Below are 16374 nucleotides of genomic sequence, written 5' to 3'. Positions count from 1 at the left end.
TTTTGTATTCTCTCCCCATTTAAATAATAATTTGCTTTTTATTTTTCCTGCCAAACCTCACTCTTTCTCACATTATGCTCCATCTGCCAAATGTTTGCCCACTCACTTAGCCTGTCTATATCCCTTTGCAGATTCTTTGTGTCCTCCTCACAACTTGCTTTCCCACCCATCTTTATATCAGCAAACTTGGCTATATTACACTCAGTCCCTTCATCCAAGTCATTAATATAGATTGTAAATAGTTGAGGCCCTAACACCGATCCCTGTGGCATCCTATTATTTACTGTTTGCCAAACAGGAAATGATTCATTTATCCCGACTCTCTGTTTTTTGTTAGTTAGCCAATCCTCTAGCCATGCTAATAATATTACCCCCAACCCAGTGAGCTCTTATCTTGTGCAGTAATCTTTTATGTGGCAGCCTTCTGGAAATGCAAATACACCACATCCACTGGTTCCCCCTTATCCATCCTGATTGTTACATCCTCAAAGAACTGCAACAAATTTGTCAAACATGATTTCCCTTTCATAAAACCATGCTGACTCTGCTTGACTGTATTATGCTTTTCTAAATGTCCCGCTACTGCTTCCTTAATAAAGGACTCCAGCATTTTCCCAACGATAGATTTTAGGCTAACTGGCCTATAGTTTCACTGGAGTTCAGAAGAATGAGAGGGGACCTCATAGAAACGTTTAAAATTCTGATGGGTTCAGACAGGTTAGATGCAGGAAGAATGTTCCCAATGTTGGGGAAGACCAGAACCAGGGGTCACAGTCTAAGGATAAGGCGTAAGCCATTTAGGACCAAGATGAGGAGAAACTTCTTCACCCAGAGACTGGTGAACCTGTGGAATTCTCTACCACAGAAAGTTGTTGAGGCCAATTCACTAAATATATTCAAAAAGGAGTTAGATGAAGTCCTTACTACTAGGGGGATCAAGGGGTATGGCGAGAAAGCAGGAATGGGGTACTGAAGTTGCATGTTCAGCCATGAACTCATTGAATGGCGGTGCAGGCTAGAAGGGCTGAATGGCCCTACTCCTGCACCTATTTTCTATGTTTCTATGTTTCCTGCTTTCTGTCTCCCTCCTTTTTTAAATAGGGGCATTACATTGGCAGTGGGAGCTCCAAACTCCAGGGAATTTTGGTAGATTACAACCAATGCATCCACTGTCTCTGTCTCACTTCTTTTAAGACCCGAGGATGTAAGCCATCAGGTCCAGGGGACTTGTCCACTTTTAGTCCCATTATTTTACAGAGTACTTTTTCTTTAATGATACGAATTGTTTTAAGCTCTTCCCTCTCTATAGCCCCTTGATTATCCACTATTGGAATGTTTTTAGTGTCTTCGACCGTGAAGACCGATACAATATATTTGTTTAAAGCCTCTGCCATTTCCCTGTTCCCCAGTCTCATCCTCTAAGGGACCAACATTTACTTTAGCTGCTCTCTTCCTTTTTATATACCTGTAGAAGCTCATACTGTCTGTTTTTATATTTCTTGCTAGTTTACTCTCATAATCCATCTTCTCTCTATTATTTTTTTCTTTGTCCTTTGATGGTTTAAAAAAAATTCCCAATCCTCTGGCCCCCCACCGCCCCCATTAATCTTGGCCGCTTTGTATGCCCTTGTTTTCAATTTGATACAATGCTTTACTTCCTTAGTTAGCCACTGGGATATATTTTTGTTGAGAGTTATGAAAAATCTCCTTAAATGTCCATCACTGCTCATCAACCGTTTTACTCTAATCTATTTTCCCAGTCCACTTTAGCCAACTCTGCCTTCATACCTTTGTAATCGCCTTTATCTAAGCTTAGGACACTGGTTTGAGACTCACTTTCCTCATCCTCAAACTGAATTTGAAATTCAACCATGCTATCATCACTCTTTCCTGGAGGATCCTTTACTATGAAATCATTTATTAATCTTGTCTGATTACACAGTAATCAGATCTAAGATGGCCTACTCCCTGGTTGGTTCCACAATGTACTGTTCAAGGAAACCATCCCAGATACATTCTCTTTCTCAAGGCTACCTTACCAATTTGATTTGTCCAATCAATATGAAGGTTTAAAATCACCTATGATTATTGCCGTACCTTTCTTACAAGTCTCCATTATTTCTTGATTTAGAAACATAGAAACATAGTAAATAGGTGCAGGAGTAGGCTATTCGGCCCTTTGAGCCTGCACCGCCATTCAATGAGTTCATGGCTGAACATGCAACTTCAGTACCCTATTCCTGCTTTCTCGCCATACCCCTTGATCCCCCTAGTAGTAAGGACTACATCTAACTCCTTTTTGAATATATTTAGTGAATTGGCCTCAACAACTTTCTGTGGTAGAGAATTCCACAGGTTCACCAGTCTCTGGGTGAAGAAGTTTCTCCTCATCTCGGTCCTAAATGGCTTACCCCTTATCCTTAGACTGTGACTCCTGATTCTGGACTTCCCCAACATTGGGAACATTCTTACTGCATCTAACCTGTCTAAAGCCATCAGAATTTTAAATGTTTCTATGAGATCCCCTCTCATTCTTCTGAACTCCAGTGAATACAAGCCCAGTTGATCTAGTCTTTCTTGATATGTCAGTCGCGCCATCCCGGGAATCAGTCTGGTGAACCTTCGCTGCACTCCCTCAATGGCAAGAATGTCCTTCCTCAAGTTAGGAGACCAAAACTGTACACAATACTCCAAGTGTGGCCTCACCAAGGCCCTGCACAACTGTAACAACACCTCCCTGCCCCTGTACTCAAATCCCCTCGCTATGAAGGCCAACATGCCATTTGCTTTCTTAACCGCCTGCTGTACCTGCATGCCAACCTTCAATGACTGATGTACCATGATACCCAGGTCTCATTGCACCTCCCCTTTTCCTAATCTGTCACCATTCAGATAACAGTCTGTCTCTCTCTTTTTACCACCAAAGTGGATAACCTCACATTTATCCACATTATACTTCATCTGCCATGCATTTGCCCACTCACCTAACCTATCCAAATCACTCTGCAGCCTCATAGCATCCTCCTCGCAGCTCACACTGCCACCCAGCTTAGTGTCATCTGCAAATTTGGAGATACTAAATTTAATCACCTCGTCCAAATCATTAATGTACAATGTAAACAGCTGGGGCCCCAGCACAGAACCTTGCGGTACCCCACTAGTCACTGCCTGCCATTCTGAAAAGTACCCATTTACTCCTACTCTTTGCTTCCTGTCTGTCAACCAGTTCTCAATCCACGTCAGCACACTACCCCCAATCCCATGTGTGTTAACTTTGCACATTAATCTCTTGTGTGGGACCTTGTCGAAAGCCTTCTGAAAGTCCAAATACACCACATCAACTGGTTCTCCCTTGTCCACTCTACTGGAAACATCCTCAAAAAATTCCAGAAGATTTGTCAAGCATGATTTCCCTTTCACAAATCCATGCTGACTTGGACCTATCATGTCACCTCTTTCTAAATGCACTGTTATGACATCCTTAATAATTGATTCCATCATTTTACCCATTACCGATGTCAGGCTGACCAGTCTATAATTCCCTGTTTTCTCTCTCCCTCCTTTTTTAAAAAAAGTGGGGTTGCATTGGCTACCCTCCACTCTATAGGAACTGATCCAGAGTCTATGGAATGTTGAAAAATTACTATCAATGCATCCGCTATTTCCAAGGCCATCTCCTTAAGTACTCTGGGATGCAGTCCATCAGGCCCTGGGGATTTATCGGCCTTCAATCCCATCAATTTCCCCAACACAATTTCCCGACTAATAAAGGATTTCCCTCAGTTCCTCCTCCTTACTAGACCCTCTGACCCCTTTTATATCCAGAAGGTTGTTTGTGTCCTCCTTAGTGAATACCGAACCAAAGTACTTGTTCAATTGGTCTGCCATTTCTTTGTTCCCCGTTATGACTGCCCCTGATTCTGACTGCAGAGGACCCAAGTTTGTCTTTACTAACCTTTTTCTCTTTACATATCTATAGAAACTTTTGCAGTCCGTCTTAATGTTCCCTGCAAGCTTCCTCTCGTACTCTATTTTCCCTGCCCTGCCCTAATCAAACCCTTTGTCCTCCTCTGCTGAGTTCTAAATTTCTCCCAGTCCCTGGGTTCACTGCTATTTCTGGCTAATTTGTATGCCGCTTCCTTGGCTTTAATACAATCCCTGATTTCCCTTGATAGTCATTACAGAGATGTATAAACCGTGGTTATCTGATCATACCCATTTATATCTATTTGTGCCGATCCCTTGGGCTTAGTAGAAGCATTGAGTACAAAAGCAAGGAAGTCATCGTAAACCTTTGTAAATCACTGGTTAGATTTCAGCTAGAGCTGTGTCTAATTCTGGGCACCAAACTTTAGGAAGGATGTCAAGGCCTTGGAGAGGGTGCAGAGGAGATTTACCAGAATGGTACCAGGGATGAGGAACTTCAGTTATGTGGGGAGACTTGAGAAGCTGGGGTTGTTCTCCTTAGAGCAGAGAAAGTTATGGGGAGATTTAATAGGGGTGTTCAAAATTATGAGGCGTTTTGATAGGGTAGATAAGGAGAAACTGTTCTCACTGGCAGGAGGGGCAGTAACCAGAGGACACAGATTTAAAGATAATTGATAGAAAGCCAGTGGGATGATGAGGAGAATTTATTTTACGCAGCGAGTTGTGATGATCTGGAATGCGCTGCCTGAAAAGGCGGTGGAAGCAGATTCAAAAGTACCTTTCAAAAGGGACTTGGATAAGTACTTGAAAAGGAAAATGTTTCAGGGTTATGAAGAGCGGAGGGAGTGGGACTAACTGGATAGCGCTTTCAAAGAGCCGACATAGGCGCTGTGGGTCGAACGGCCTCTTTCTGTGCTGTATAGTTCTGTTTCAGTTCATAAGGGGCTCAGTCCGCTTTTGGAAACTGCCATTTGTCGCGAGCACAAGATGTTATGAAAGAAGCCTGAACTGTAATATCCTCCTTTACATGCAAGTGACCAGCTGCACATCAATGACAGAAAAGACAGGCGCTTTTGCATAATTACCGAGGTTGGGATCCGTGGCCTGTCGCTTCTTAATCTTGGCTTCAGAAATAGCAGCATAGTAAGCACAGGTCATCTTGATCAGCCATGCTCCCCTTAACAACGGTACGGAATACTTAGCCAAGTAAGCAAAGACTTCTTCCTTCTTGCTAAGGATGGGGACCTACGCAGAAGAGCAAAAACAAATATGTTAAGAGTAATTCGGTCAAAACAAAACTGCTCAGAAAAGGCAGAAATTCAGTCAGGTCCCCGCCCCTCAATTACCATCTAGCAACTCCTGCTAGGGGTCGAGTGTAGGTCAGGCAAAAGCAGGACATGTCTGGGCTAAAACCCCTCCAAAAATCAAGCAGCCTGCTGACATTCATTGTCTATGTTCACAAACAAAGAATGGCCTTTTGGGCTGGTTACCAGAGGGAGAGCTGCACCCATGGCACTGTACACCTGGGAGTCTCTGGCCAAAGACCGCCCGAATTGGAGGAAGAGCATCCGGGAGGGCGCTGAGCACCTCGAGTCTCGTCGCCGAGAGCATGCAAAAATAAAGCGCAGGCATCGGAAAGAACGTGCGGCAAACCAGACTCCCCACCCACCCTGTCCTTCAACCACTGTCTGCCCCACCTGTGACAGAGACTGTAATTCCTGTCTTGGGCTGTTCAGCCACCCGAGAACTCACTTCGAGTGGAAGCAAGTCTTCCTCGATTTCGAGGGACTGCCTATGACGACGATTGTACCCCAAGCAAATACTCACCACCTTCAGCATGGCTGGGGTGGAGCGGGGCAGGGGGCGGGGAGATGAAAGGAAAGGAGGGGAAAGACAACACAAAGTAGACAAAATTCCCATTAAAAGAAAACCAAGTAACTTCCTAACCTTTGACTCACATACATAGTTGGCTCAAAGGGTTGTGAATCTTTGGAATTCTCCAACCCAGAGGGCTGCAGATGCTCAGGTTGTTGAGCATATCCAAGACAGAGGTCAATAGATTTTTTGGATATTAAAGTGAATCAAGGGATATGAGCATAGTGCCGGAAAGTGGAATTGATGCACATGTTCAGCCATGACCTTGTTGAATGGCAGAGCAGGCTCAAAGGGCCGATTCCTGCTCCCACTTATCAGGTTCTTGTGTCCTTTACTTCAGAACAGAACAAAACCTCGAATAATTCCAAGCCATATATGGCAAGTGCCATGAGTCCCTGAACTTCCGTTGCTGAATATAGTTTGACAGCTCCAACCTAGATAAAACTTACTCTGAGATTGCAGAAGTCAGGCGTTTTGGAATCCTACCTTTTTGGCTAAAACCGTCAGAGGTTTGTTCCCGGCAAGATCGGTGAACCAGTTGTGAATGGCACTCTGGGAGCGGGCAGTCACCAGCCAGAAATTATCTTTGGCATTCACCTGAGGTTTCTTCTTCCCTGTGTCTTGAAAAGTGTTGAGTTTAAGTTTCTCCGCCAAGATGCTGCTGAAATAGGCCCCGATCTGTTGCAAGAGAAAGCCAAGAAGAAACGTTAGGGTGGGCCAGTGGATGTGATTTTACCACCCCATCGCCTTTGACAATTTCCAACTCAACAACAACTTGTATTTATATAGCACCTTACCCTCAAAGACTGTCTGTCCTACCTGTGACAGGGACTGTGGTTCTAGTATTGGACTGTTCAGCCACCCAAGGACTCATTTTTAGAGTGGAAGCAAGTCTTCCTTGATTCCGAGGGACTGCCTATGATGATTAATGTAGTGAAACGACCCACTTCACAGGAGTATTATGAGATAAAAAATTTGACACCGAGCCACATAAGTAGAAATTAGCATAGATGACCAAAAGCTTAGTCAGAGGTAGCTTTTAAGGAGAGTCTTGAAGGACGACAAAAAGGTGGAGAGATTCAGGCAGGGAATTCCAGAGCTTAAGGCCGAGGCAACAGAAGGCACGGCCACCAATGGTTGAGCGATTATAATCAGGGATGCTCAAGAGGGCAGAATTAGAGGAGTGCAGACATCTCAGGGGAGGGGGGGGGGGAAAAAAAAAAAGAGTGTGGGGCTGGAGAAGATTACAGAGATAGTGAGAGGCGTGGCCATGGATAGATTTGAAAATAAGGATGAGAATTTTGAAATTGAGGCGTTGCTTAACCGGAAGCCAATGTAGGTCAGGGAGCACAGGGGTGATGGGTGAGTGGGACTTGGTGCGAGTTAGGACACAGAAAAAGGCTTTGGGGGGGGGGAAAATAACCTATTCCACAGCTAGAGTGTACTGTTAAATGCATACAACTGTAATCTAGTTGTGTAATCAGCAAGGGTATAATCCAACGATGAACAAATCACAAGATGTAGTTGCACATCTGGCTCCTGGTCAACATTTCTCCCTCAAACAAATATAGATTAACTGGCCATTGGCGTCATTCCCATTTCTGGGATCTTGCTATGCACAATGGCGTTTGCCTACTTAACAGTCATTGCGCTGCAAAATAGTTAATTGCATGTGCAGTACCTCAGACCTTTATGTGAAACAGGATTATAAACGCATGTCTTTCATGGAAATGTCAGTGGGATACAGTCAACAGATACAAGAACATGGATCCAGAGGAGGACAGGTGGACACCATTTGCGCAGTTTCTCCGGGAGTTCTGCTAATCTTACAGCAGGACACTGGGGAAACCCCAACGTTTCAGTTGCACTTGGAGAAGTAGGTTCTGTGAACATCATTGCCAAACTGGAGGCTTATAGTTCCATATCTAAAAATCTAGGCAGACACTCCAATGCAGTGCTGAGGGAGCGGTGCATTGTCGGAGGTGCCGTCGTTTGGATGAGAATTTAAACCGAGGCCCCGTCTGCACTCTCAAGTGGACATAAAAGATCCCATGGCATTATTTCAAAGAAGAGCAGGGGAGTTATCCCCGGTGTCCTGGCCAATATTTATTCCTTAATCAACATCACTAAGAACTATAAATGACTATTATCTAGTCATTATCACATCGCTGTTTGTGGGAGCTTGCTGTGCACAAATTGGCTGCTGCATTTCCCACATTACAACAGTGACTATACTTCAAAAGTACTTATTTGGCTGTAAAGCGCTTTGAGACGTCCGGTGGTCGTGAAAGTTGTTATATAAATCAAAGTCATCTTCTATCTTAAATTGCGTTTCTTTGTATCACACATATGCGCCCTTCATTAGAGGTTCTCCCTTTGGAAGGAATAGAGCAAGATGTTCAGCAACATTCCTCTGTCCTGTGAGAATAAAGCCTAGATTGAAGTCCTTCAGCATCCTGCCAAAAGAGGTGTGGGTGAGGAGGGTTGTTTGCCGCTCAAGTGACCTGGATCGGACCCCAGTTAACTTATCAACATCAGCTTCATGGAAATATTTTGGCTGGGCTCGTAACATTAGTGCCAGCTCAGTTTGGGAGCTGGAGATTAGGGAAATCATGACTGCAATTCCAGGATTTGGACACCTGCAGCAGCTTTAAAAAAAAAAACACAGGCAATATTCTTATCTGTGAACGTAGTGGTCTGTTATCAGTAAGAATTTCTACAAATTCAACAAAGCTAACTGGTATACCCCCTCTCCCTCGTGATGTGCTTGCTATGACCATTCTTCATCTGTCCGCAGACATGGTGAGTGGTGGGACCCTCTTCAATTGTGGGGAAGGGGCAGGGGCAGTACATCAAAGCCTGATCCTATCCTGGGTAGATATCTATAGTGTATGAAATTATACAATGAACTCCATACTGTGAGCCAGTGACCAGGTGTAACCTGGTCAGTCTTTAACGGCTTCCAGAAGTCAAGATACAAAGGTGAAGTTCAGCTTATATACCGGGCCCAGCACGAGTGCACTTATGACCCTAGGACCTCCGACGGTCGTGCCCTCTGATGGTGAGCAGACCTTATGTACATACATGACATCATCCACATTAAATACCTTTCAGCAGAAATCACAAGACACCACTGAGGAATGGGAATTAGGTCGATTCTTCCCTACCCAGTCAATGGATAACGAGCTACACTTGTGTGGGGAGACCAAATCTAGGGCTCATAAATATAAGATAGAAATAGACAAGTAAATCCGATAAGGAATTTAGGAGAAACGTCTTTAGTGGAACTTGCTACCTCAGAGTAGTTGAGGCGAACAGGATAGATGCATTTAAGAGGAAGCTACATGAGTACACGAGAGAGAGAGAGAGAGAGAGAGAGAGAGAGAGAGAGAGAGAGAGAGAGAGAGAGAGAGAGAGAGAGAGAGAGAGAGGAATGAAAGGATATGCTAATAGGGTTAGATAAAGTAGGGTGGGAGGGAGCTCGTGGAGCATAAACACCAGCATGGACCAAATAGTATTTACAGCAGAGAAACGGGCTATTTCAGCATAGTATGATTCAGTATGGCACCACACATGTAATTAGGAAGCACCCTGGCTGTTTTATTCCCCTGGTCTCATCACCAATCTAACAGGAGAGCCAACAAAGCCATGTAAAACATGTAGATGTTTAATATTATTTTTCTTGTTTTGATAGGAGTGGGGAAAAAAAAAAAAGAAACTTGCATTTGTATAGCACTTTATCACTTTGTTGGGATGTCCCAAAATATCTTACAATCACTGAATTACTCTAATTTCTGAAGTGCAGTCACAATTATGTCGGCAAATGCATCAGACAATTTGTGTACAGCAAGATTCAATGAACAGTCACCACTTGGATGACTGGGTATTCTGTTTTTGGTGGTGTTGGAATGATGGTCAGAAGATCAGAGAACTCACTCACTGTTCATTTACAGCCACCTAAGCAAAGAGGCGGGGTCTCAGATTAATGTCTCATCTGAATACATTATCAGGAAAGGATGAACAGGCTAGGTCTCTTTTCTCTTGGGAAAAAAGGCGGCTGAGGGGTGAATTAATCGCGGTCTTTAAAATTATGAAAGAGTGGATACAGAGATCACTTTTCCACTTGTGGGAAAGAGCATAACTAGAGGTCATCAAGTCACCAAGAAATCCAATAGGGAATTCTGAAGAAGCTTCTTTACCCAAAGAGTGGTGAGAATGTGGAACTCACAACCACGGAGTGTTTGAGGTAAATACTGTAGATCCATTTAAGGGGAGGCTGGACAAGCATATGAGGGAGAAGGGAATAGAGGGTTATGCCGATAAGATTATGAGGAAAGACGGGAGGAGGCTCAAGTGGAGCATAAACGCCGGCATGGACTGGTTGGGCCGAATGGCCTGTTTCTGTGCCGTATATCCTGTGTAATCCTATGTAAAAGATGTCACCAAAGCATTAGCCTTGATTATGTGCTCAAGTCTTGAATCTCTAACCTAACTCCGCGGAAACAGTGTGACCAACCGACGACACAAATGGAAATCCACTGCAGAATTGTCAGTCATTCACCAACTGAAAATTGTTAGCAAAATACGGTGTCAAAACAAAATGCCACAAGAGGTCAATGTACTTCCAACGTAACTCACTGTGTAAAGCACAAACATTTTGACGTGAAATTAGTTTTATAAATGACAGCATTATAAAAACCAAACTACTTTCTTTTCAATAGCTTCGATTTCACAGAGAGAGCCTGGGTGTTATTCATTAACCTTATCAATAGGCAGAGGCTCAAACTGGTAAAAGGCAAATCTTGGATCGATGGCAAACCTTGCAATGGACTTCCAAGCTGGGTGGTGGAGGCCCAAACCATGAAAGTCGTTATGAGACTATTGATTTTGGAGAGCAAGAGTGGAGGAGGATTGTGCTTTTTCTGGATGGAGGAGCCAAGGTGGGCTAAAAATGAACAACTTCTGCTCAATTTGTCTGTGATCAGTTCAAAGGATCCTGGTGGATCAGAGGATCCTGATGACAGATACGTAGGGGCCAAATTGCCCTAACCTCTTTCTGGCGCCCTCACTTGAGCTGCGCCGCTTTTGCCCGCCTCCAAGAGCGCCCAAAAAGACCTCCGTAATTTGGCCGCTACCCAGCCTCTCCTCGATGGTGGCGCAGTGTGGCCCAACGGATTGGGGACGGAGCCAGGTCCCAGCGCTGCCAACAGTGCCAGGACCTCTGCAGTACCTACTGGCAGGCCGTTTCTGCAAACGCACGCTGCAGGCTGTGTGGGAAGGGCCGAAGCACACCGCCCCTAGCCCTGGCTAAATGGACTCCCTCATCAGCGGCCCGCTGCGTTCCCTAAGGTAGGACTTCTATTTTTTTAAAATTTGTTATTTACTGATTGATTTTGGTGCTTTAGGTGCAGGGTTCCTTCTATTTTATTTGTTAATTCATTGCTTATTACATTTTTGTGCTTTGTTTGGTGCTTGGTGGTGCTTTAAATGTAGTTACTTGCGCAATTCCTTAACTGTAAGTAAGGTCTTTCTGTGTCGACAAAAACGCTGCCCTAAGTTAGTTTAGTACAACTTTTTTCTGTCCAAATTGGTATAAATGGTGTAAGTGGCTGGGAACGCCCCCTTTTACAAAAAAAACTGACCGAACAAAAAATCTAACTAACTCACTTACACTGGCGCAAATTAAATGGCCATATTTGCAACTAAAAATATACACCAGAAAAATCAAGTTACACCAAAAAAAAACGGTGCAACTCATGGGGAAATTTGGACCCGTAATCCCACGTGACACCAAGTGCCTTTTTCTCAGTCTCCCATCAGCATTGGGTGTTTGGGTCACTTCTTTCTCACCCTGGAGGGAATTTTAGTTTGAATACTTCTCCCAGTCTTGGCAGCATCGGAAAAATGAACTCTGTTCCAAGTTATTGTGGGCATTTTTTTTTAAAACAAAGGAAAAAACTAATTTCTGAGAAAGTCCATCTTCTGGACAGTTTCTTCCTTGAATCTCTTGTAGTCCTACGTTTCTAGGCTTTTCACAGATGGGACAAACATTTTCTCTGTCTTTTTATACCACCACATGCATCATTGAATGATACAACACAGAAGGCCATTCGGCCAATCGTGCCTGTGCCGGCTCTTTGAAAGAGCGATCCGATTAGTCCCACTCTCCTGTTCTTTCCCTATAGCACAACTTTTTTTTCCTTTTTAAGTATATTATATTTTGAAATTTCAATTCCCTCTTGAAAGTTACATTAAATCTGCATCCACTACCCAATCAATGCATTCCAGATCATAACAATGCGTTACATTTCTCATCTTTTAGTTCTTTTGCCAATTATCTTAAATATGTGCCCTCTGTATCATTTGTATATTTAATTGATTTCATATTCAAATGCACATGGAACACCGTTACATTTTGAAGGTACTTGTGGGACGAAACTTGGGTTTGCACACATGTCCATTTGAGTTGCAGATAGAATGCAGTCACTGGTCAACAGTACAGACCTTAACCCAGCACACTGGTGCTATCACACTCAAAGGTTATCAGGCCTAAATAGATTTTTAGATATTAAGGGAATCATCATAGGCAGTCCCTCGGAATCGAAGAAAACTTGATTTGCCGCACGCTCTTTCCGCTGCCCACACTTGATTTCTGCATGCACTCGGCGATAAACACGAGGTGCTCAGCGCCCTCCCGGATGCACTTCCTCCACTTAGGGCGGTCTATGGCCAAGGACTCGCGTGTCAGTGAAGATGTCGCACTTTATCAGGGATGCTTTGAGGGTACCCTTGTAACGTTTCCTCTGCCCACCTTTGGCTCATTTTCCATGAAGGAGTTCCGAGTAGACGCTTGCTTTGGGAGTCTCGTGTCTGGCATGCAAACGATATGGCCTGCCCAGCGGAGCTGATCAAGTGTGGTCAGTGCTTCAATGCTGGGGATGTTTAACTGGTCGAGGACGCTAATGTTGGTACGTCTGTCCTCCCAGAGGATTTGTAGGATCTTGCGGAGACATCGTTGGTGGTATTTCACCAGCGACTTGAGGTTTCTACGTACATGGTCCATGTCTGAGCCATACAGGAGGGTGGGTATTACTACAGCCCTGTAGACCATGAGCTTGGTGGCAATTTGGAGGGCTTGGTCTTCAAACACTCTTTCCCTCAGGCGGCCGAAGGCTGCACTGGCGCACTGGAGGCGATATTGAATCTCGTCGTCAATGTCTGCTCTTGTTGATAAAAGGTGTCCACGGTGTCCAGGGCCGCGCTGTGGGTCTTGATGACTGGGGCGCAGTGCTGTGCGGCGAGGACAGGCTGGCTGTGGATCTTTGCCTTCTGGATGTTTAGCGTAAGGCCCATGCTTTCATACGCCTAAGCAAATACGTCGACTGTGTCCTGGAGTTCAGCCTCTGTACGTGCACAGACGCAGGCATCGTCCGCGTACTGTAGCTCAACAGAGGTTGGGATGGTCTTGGACCTGGCCTGGAGACGGCGAAGGTTGAACAGATTCCCACTGGTTCTGTTGTTTATTATTGGATATTAAGGGATATTAAAGGAATCAAGGGATAGGGGGATAGTGCAGGAAAGTGGAACTGAGGGAGATCAGCCATGATCTTATTGAATGGCAGAGCAGGCAAATGGCCTACTCCTGTTCCTATTTCATATGTTCTTAAATCATCTCTTCTCAATTCAACCCAAAGTTCAACAGCAGGTGTCACAGTAACATTTCTGTGATAAAATATACATGGGTAAAGACAAATTTAAAACTTTGTGAACCAAGCAATAGCTTTGACTCTTGCGTTTGGCTGAGTAAATAGGTATATCCGTCTAATTATTTTCATTGAAAATGTAACCAAAATTTAAAAAATAATTAAACCATGTTTTAAAAGGCTGGAAAAGAAGTAAATATTCTTTCCAAATCACCCTTGAGCAGCGGAAAGTGTTGCCGTTTACTTTGTGACCAAAATGTTCATTCATTCAGTAACTCTGGCTTCCTGAAACAGCAAATTCGATCTATTTATATTTATAACTTTGCATTTTCTACATATATTCTCCCAACCACATTTTAACATCACATTCAGAGAGAGGAGTACAAGTGTACAATATCCTTCCGTTTCAGTGATTCAGAACAAACGAAAACTGGAGAAATTACCGTCGTGTGTCCTGGGGCTGGGGACAATTTCCATTAACAATATACAGGCACAGCGGCAAGAATCCGGAGTTCCGGAATCTGGACACTGGGACGATCCGTGGCAGGGTCGTCCGGAATCCGGAAAATGTTCCGGAATCTGGACCCCCACTTCAGGCCACCGCTGACCTCGCCCCCCCACCACCCCCCTCAATTCTTCCCTCCCTATCTACCTTGGCCCAGGCGTTTCCGGACTCGGGACATCGGAAAGACATTCCGAAGTCCGGAAATACACAGACTCCGGAGCGGCCTCAGTCCCAAGGCTTCCGGATTCTCGACACTACCTGTATACCCTCTCCAGTATGGGGTATGGAGCGATATGTTCAAGCCCTAGACTACATAAACTGCCCTAATGTGAGCTTAGCATTACAATAGTGTGTCACACATTTTTTGGGGGAGGATAGATTATTAGACAAGCCTGATGATTTTCCGTTGCCAGTCACATGCTTCCTGGCCTTTTTATAAAAGCCGTCCTACACAGCGGATAGAAGGTGTGCGAGATCAGTCTGGCTGAGACTCTGCATCTGGAGCTCCGTGAGTCAGCCAGTGGCTCAGCATTCTCGCCTCGGAGTCAGAAGGTTGTGGGTTCAAGTCCCACGCCAGAGACTAGAGCACAAAAATCTAGGTTGACATTCCCAGTGCAGTGCTGAAGGAGCGCTGCACTGTCGGGGGCGCCGTCTTTCGGATGAGACGTTAAACCGAGGCCCCGTCTGCTCTCTCAGGTGGACGTAAAAGATTACACTATTTCAAAGAGGAGCAGGGGAGTTATGCCCGATATCCTGACCAATATTTATCCCTCAATTAACATAACTAAAAACAGATTGTCTCGCCATTATGATGTATGCAAACATTGTAACTTGCAAGACTTGCCACCAGAGGGCGCAACTGTTGGAGGCCCAAGGGTCACCTGCACACCTCGCACAAGGGAGTATAAAAGGTTGTCTGCCATGCTGCTTAGGCACTCTAGAGTTGTATTAAAGAGACTAAGGTCACATCAGTTTTAGCTCACAGTACTCAGTCTTGTGGAGTTCTTCCATACTTAACAATTATCACATTGCTGTTTGTGGGAGCTTGCTGTGCGCAAATTGACTGCCGCGTTTCCCACATTACTTCAGTTGCAAAAGTACTTCATTGGCTGTAAAGCGCTGCGAGACGTCCGGGGGTTGTGAAAGGCACTATATAAATGCAGGTCTTCCCTTTTTCTCTTCTTTCTCTCGGTCCCTGCAGCAGCAGAGCCAAGACTGGCACTTCAGCGGAGACGGGGAAACTGCATCCATGTGCCAGCAGGTCATGCCTTGCTACTTGGAAGAACTGGGATTTAAAAAAAATTTAGTTCATGGGATGTCGGCGTCGCCGTCAAGGCCGGCATTTATTGCCCATCCCTAACTACCCTCGAGAAGGTGGTGGTGAGTCTCCTGCCTGAACCGCTGCAGTCCGTGTGGTGAAGGTGCTCCCACAGTGCTGTTAGGGAGGGAGTTCCAGGGTTTTGACCCAGCGACGATGAAGGAACGGCGATATATTTCCAAGTCAGGATGGTGTGTGATTTGGAGGGGAACGTGGAGGTGATGGTGTGCCCATGCGCCTGCTGCCCTTGGCCTTCTCGGTGGTAGAGGTCGCGGGTTTGGGAGGTCCCACTCCAGAGAATTGGGCACAAAAATCTGCACCATCAGGTCCCTTCCATGTTCAAGTCATTTGGTTCTTTTGTGCATTCATTCTTCTTTCATAAGCTTCTTAAAAACACCAACAACTTGTATGTATATAGCGCATTTAGCATAGCAAAACATCCCAAGGCACTTCACAGGAGCGTTATCAAACAAGGTTCGACACCGAGCCACAGTTTTGGTTTCCATATTTACGAAAGGATATACTTGCTTTGGAGGCAGTTCAGAGAAGGTTCACTAGGTTGATTCCAGGGATGAGGGGGTTGACTTATGAGGAAAGGTTGAGTAGGTTCGGTCTCGACACATTGGAATTCAGAAGAATGAGAGGTGATCTTATCGAAATATAAGATTATGAGGGGGCTAGACAAGGTGGATGCAGAGAGGATGTTTCCACTGATAGGAGAGACTAGCAGGATAGCTCAGATGAATACGTGGCTTGAGCAATGGTGCAGCAGGGAGGGATTCAAATTCCTGGGGCATTGGGACCGGTTTTGGGGGAGGTGGGACCAGTACAAACCGGACGGTCTGCACCTGGGCAGGACTGGAACCAATGTCCTAGGGGGAGTGTTTGCTAGTGCTGTTGGGGAGGATTTAAACTAATATGGCAGGGGGATGGGAACCAATGCAGGGAGACAGAGGGAAACAAAAAGGAGACAAAAGCAAAAGACAGAAAGGAGATGAGGAAAGGTGGAGGGCAGAGAAACCCAAGGCAAAAAACAAAAAGGGCCA

General features: G+C 44.9%; 1 protein-coding gene across 1 annotated transcript in view; it reads right to left on the bottom strand.

The window, feature by feature from the left end:
- LOC139266002 (mediator of RNA polymerase II transcription subunit 12-like protein) overlaps positions 1-16374 on the bottom strand; it is a 799024-nt gene that overhangs the window by 739154 nt on the left and 43496 nt on the right. Inside the window, exons 3-4 of the mRNA XM_070883728.1 lie at positions 6289-6480; positions 5013-5172 (exon numbers count right to left, since the gene is read on the bottom strand). Of these exons, the coding sequence (XP_070739829.1) occupies positions 5013-5172; positions 6289-6480 (352 nt within the window). The remainder of the gene's footprint in view (positions 1-5012; positions 5173-6288; positions 6481-16374) is intronic.

This window comes from Pristiophorus japonicus, chromosome 6, assembly GCF_044704955.1.
Source record: "Pristiophorus japonicus isolate sPriJap1 chromosome 6, sPriJap1.hap1, whole genome shotgun sequence".
NCBI lineage: Eukaryota > Metazoa > Chordata > Chondrichthyes > Pristiophoridae > Pristiophorus > Pristiophorus japonicus.
The sequence above is the reverse complement of the archived record's forward strand: the minus strand, read 5'-3'. Positions and strand labels throughout refer to the sequence as shown.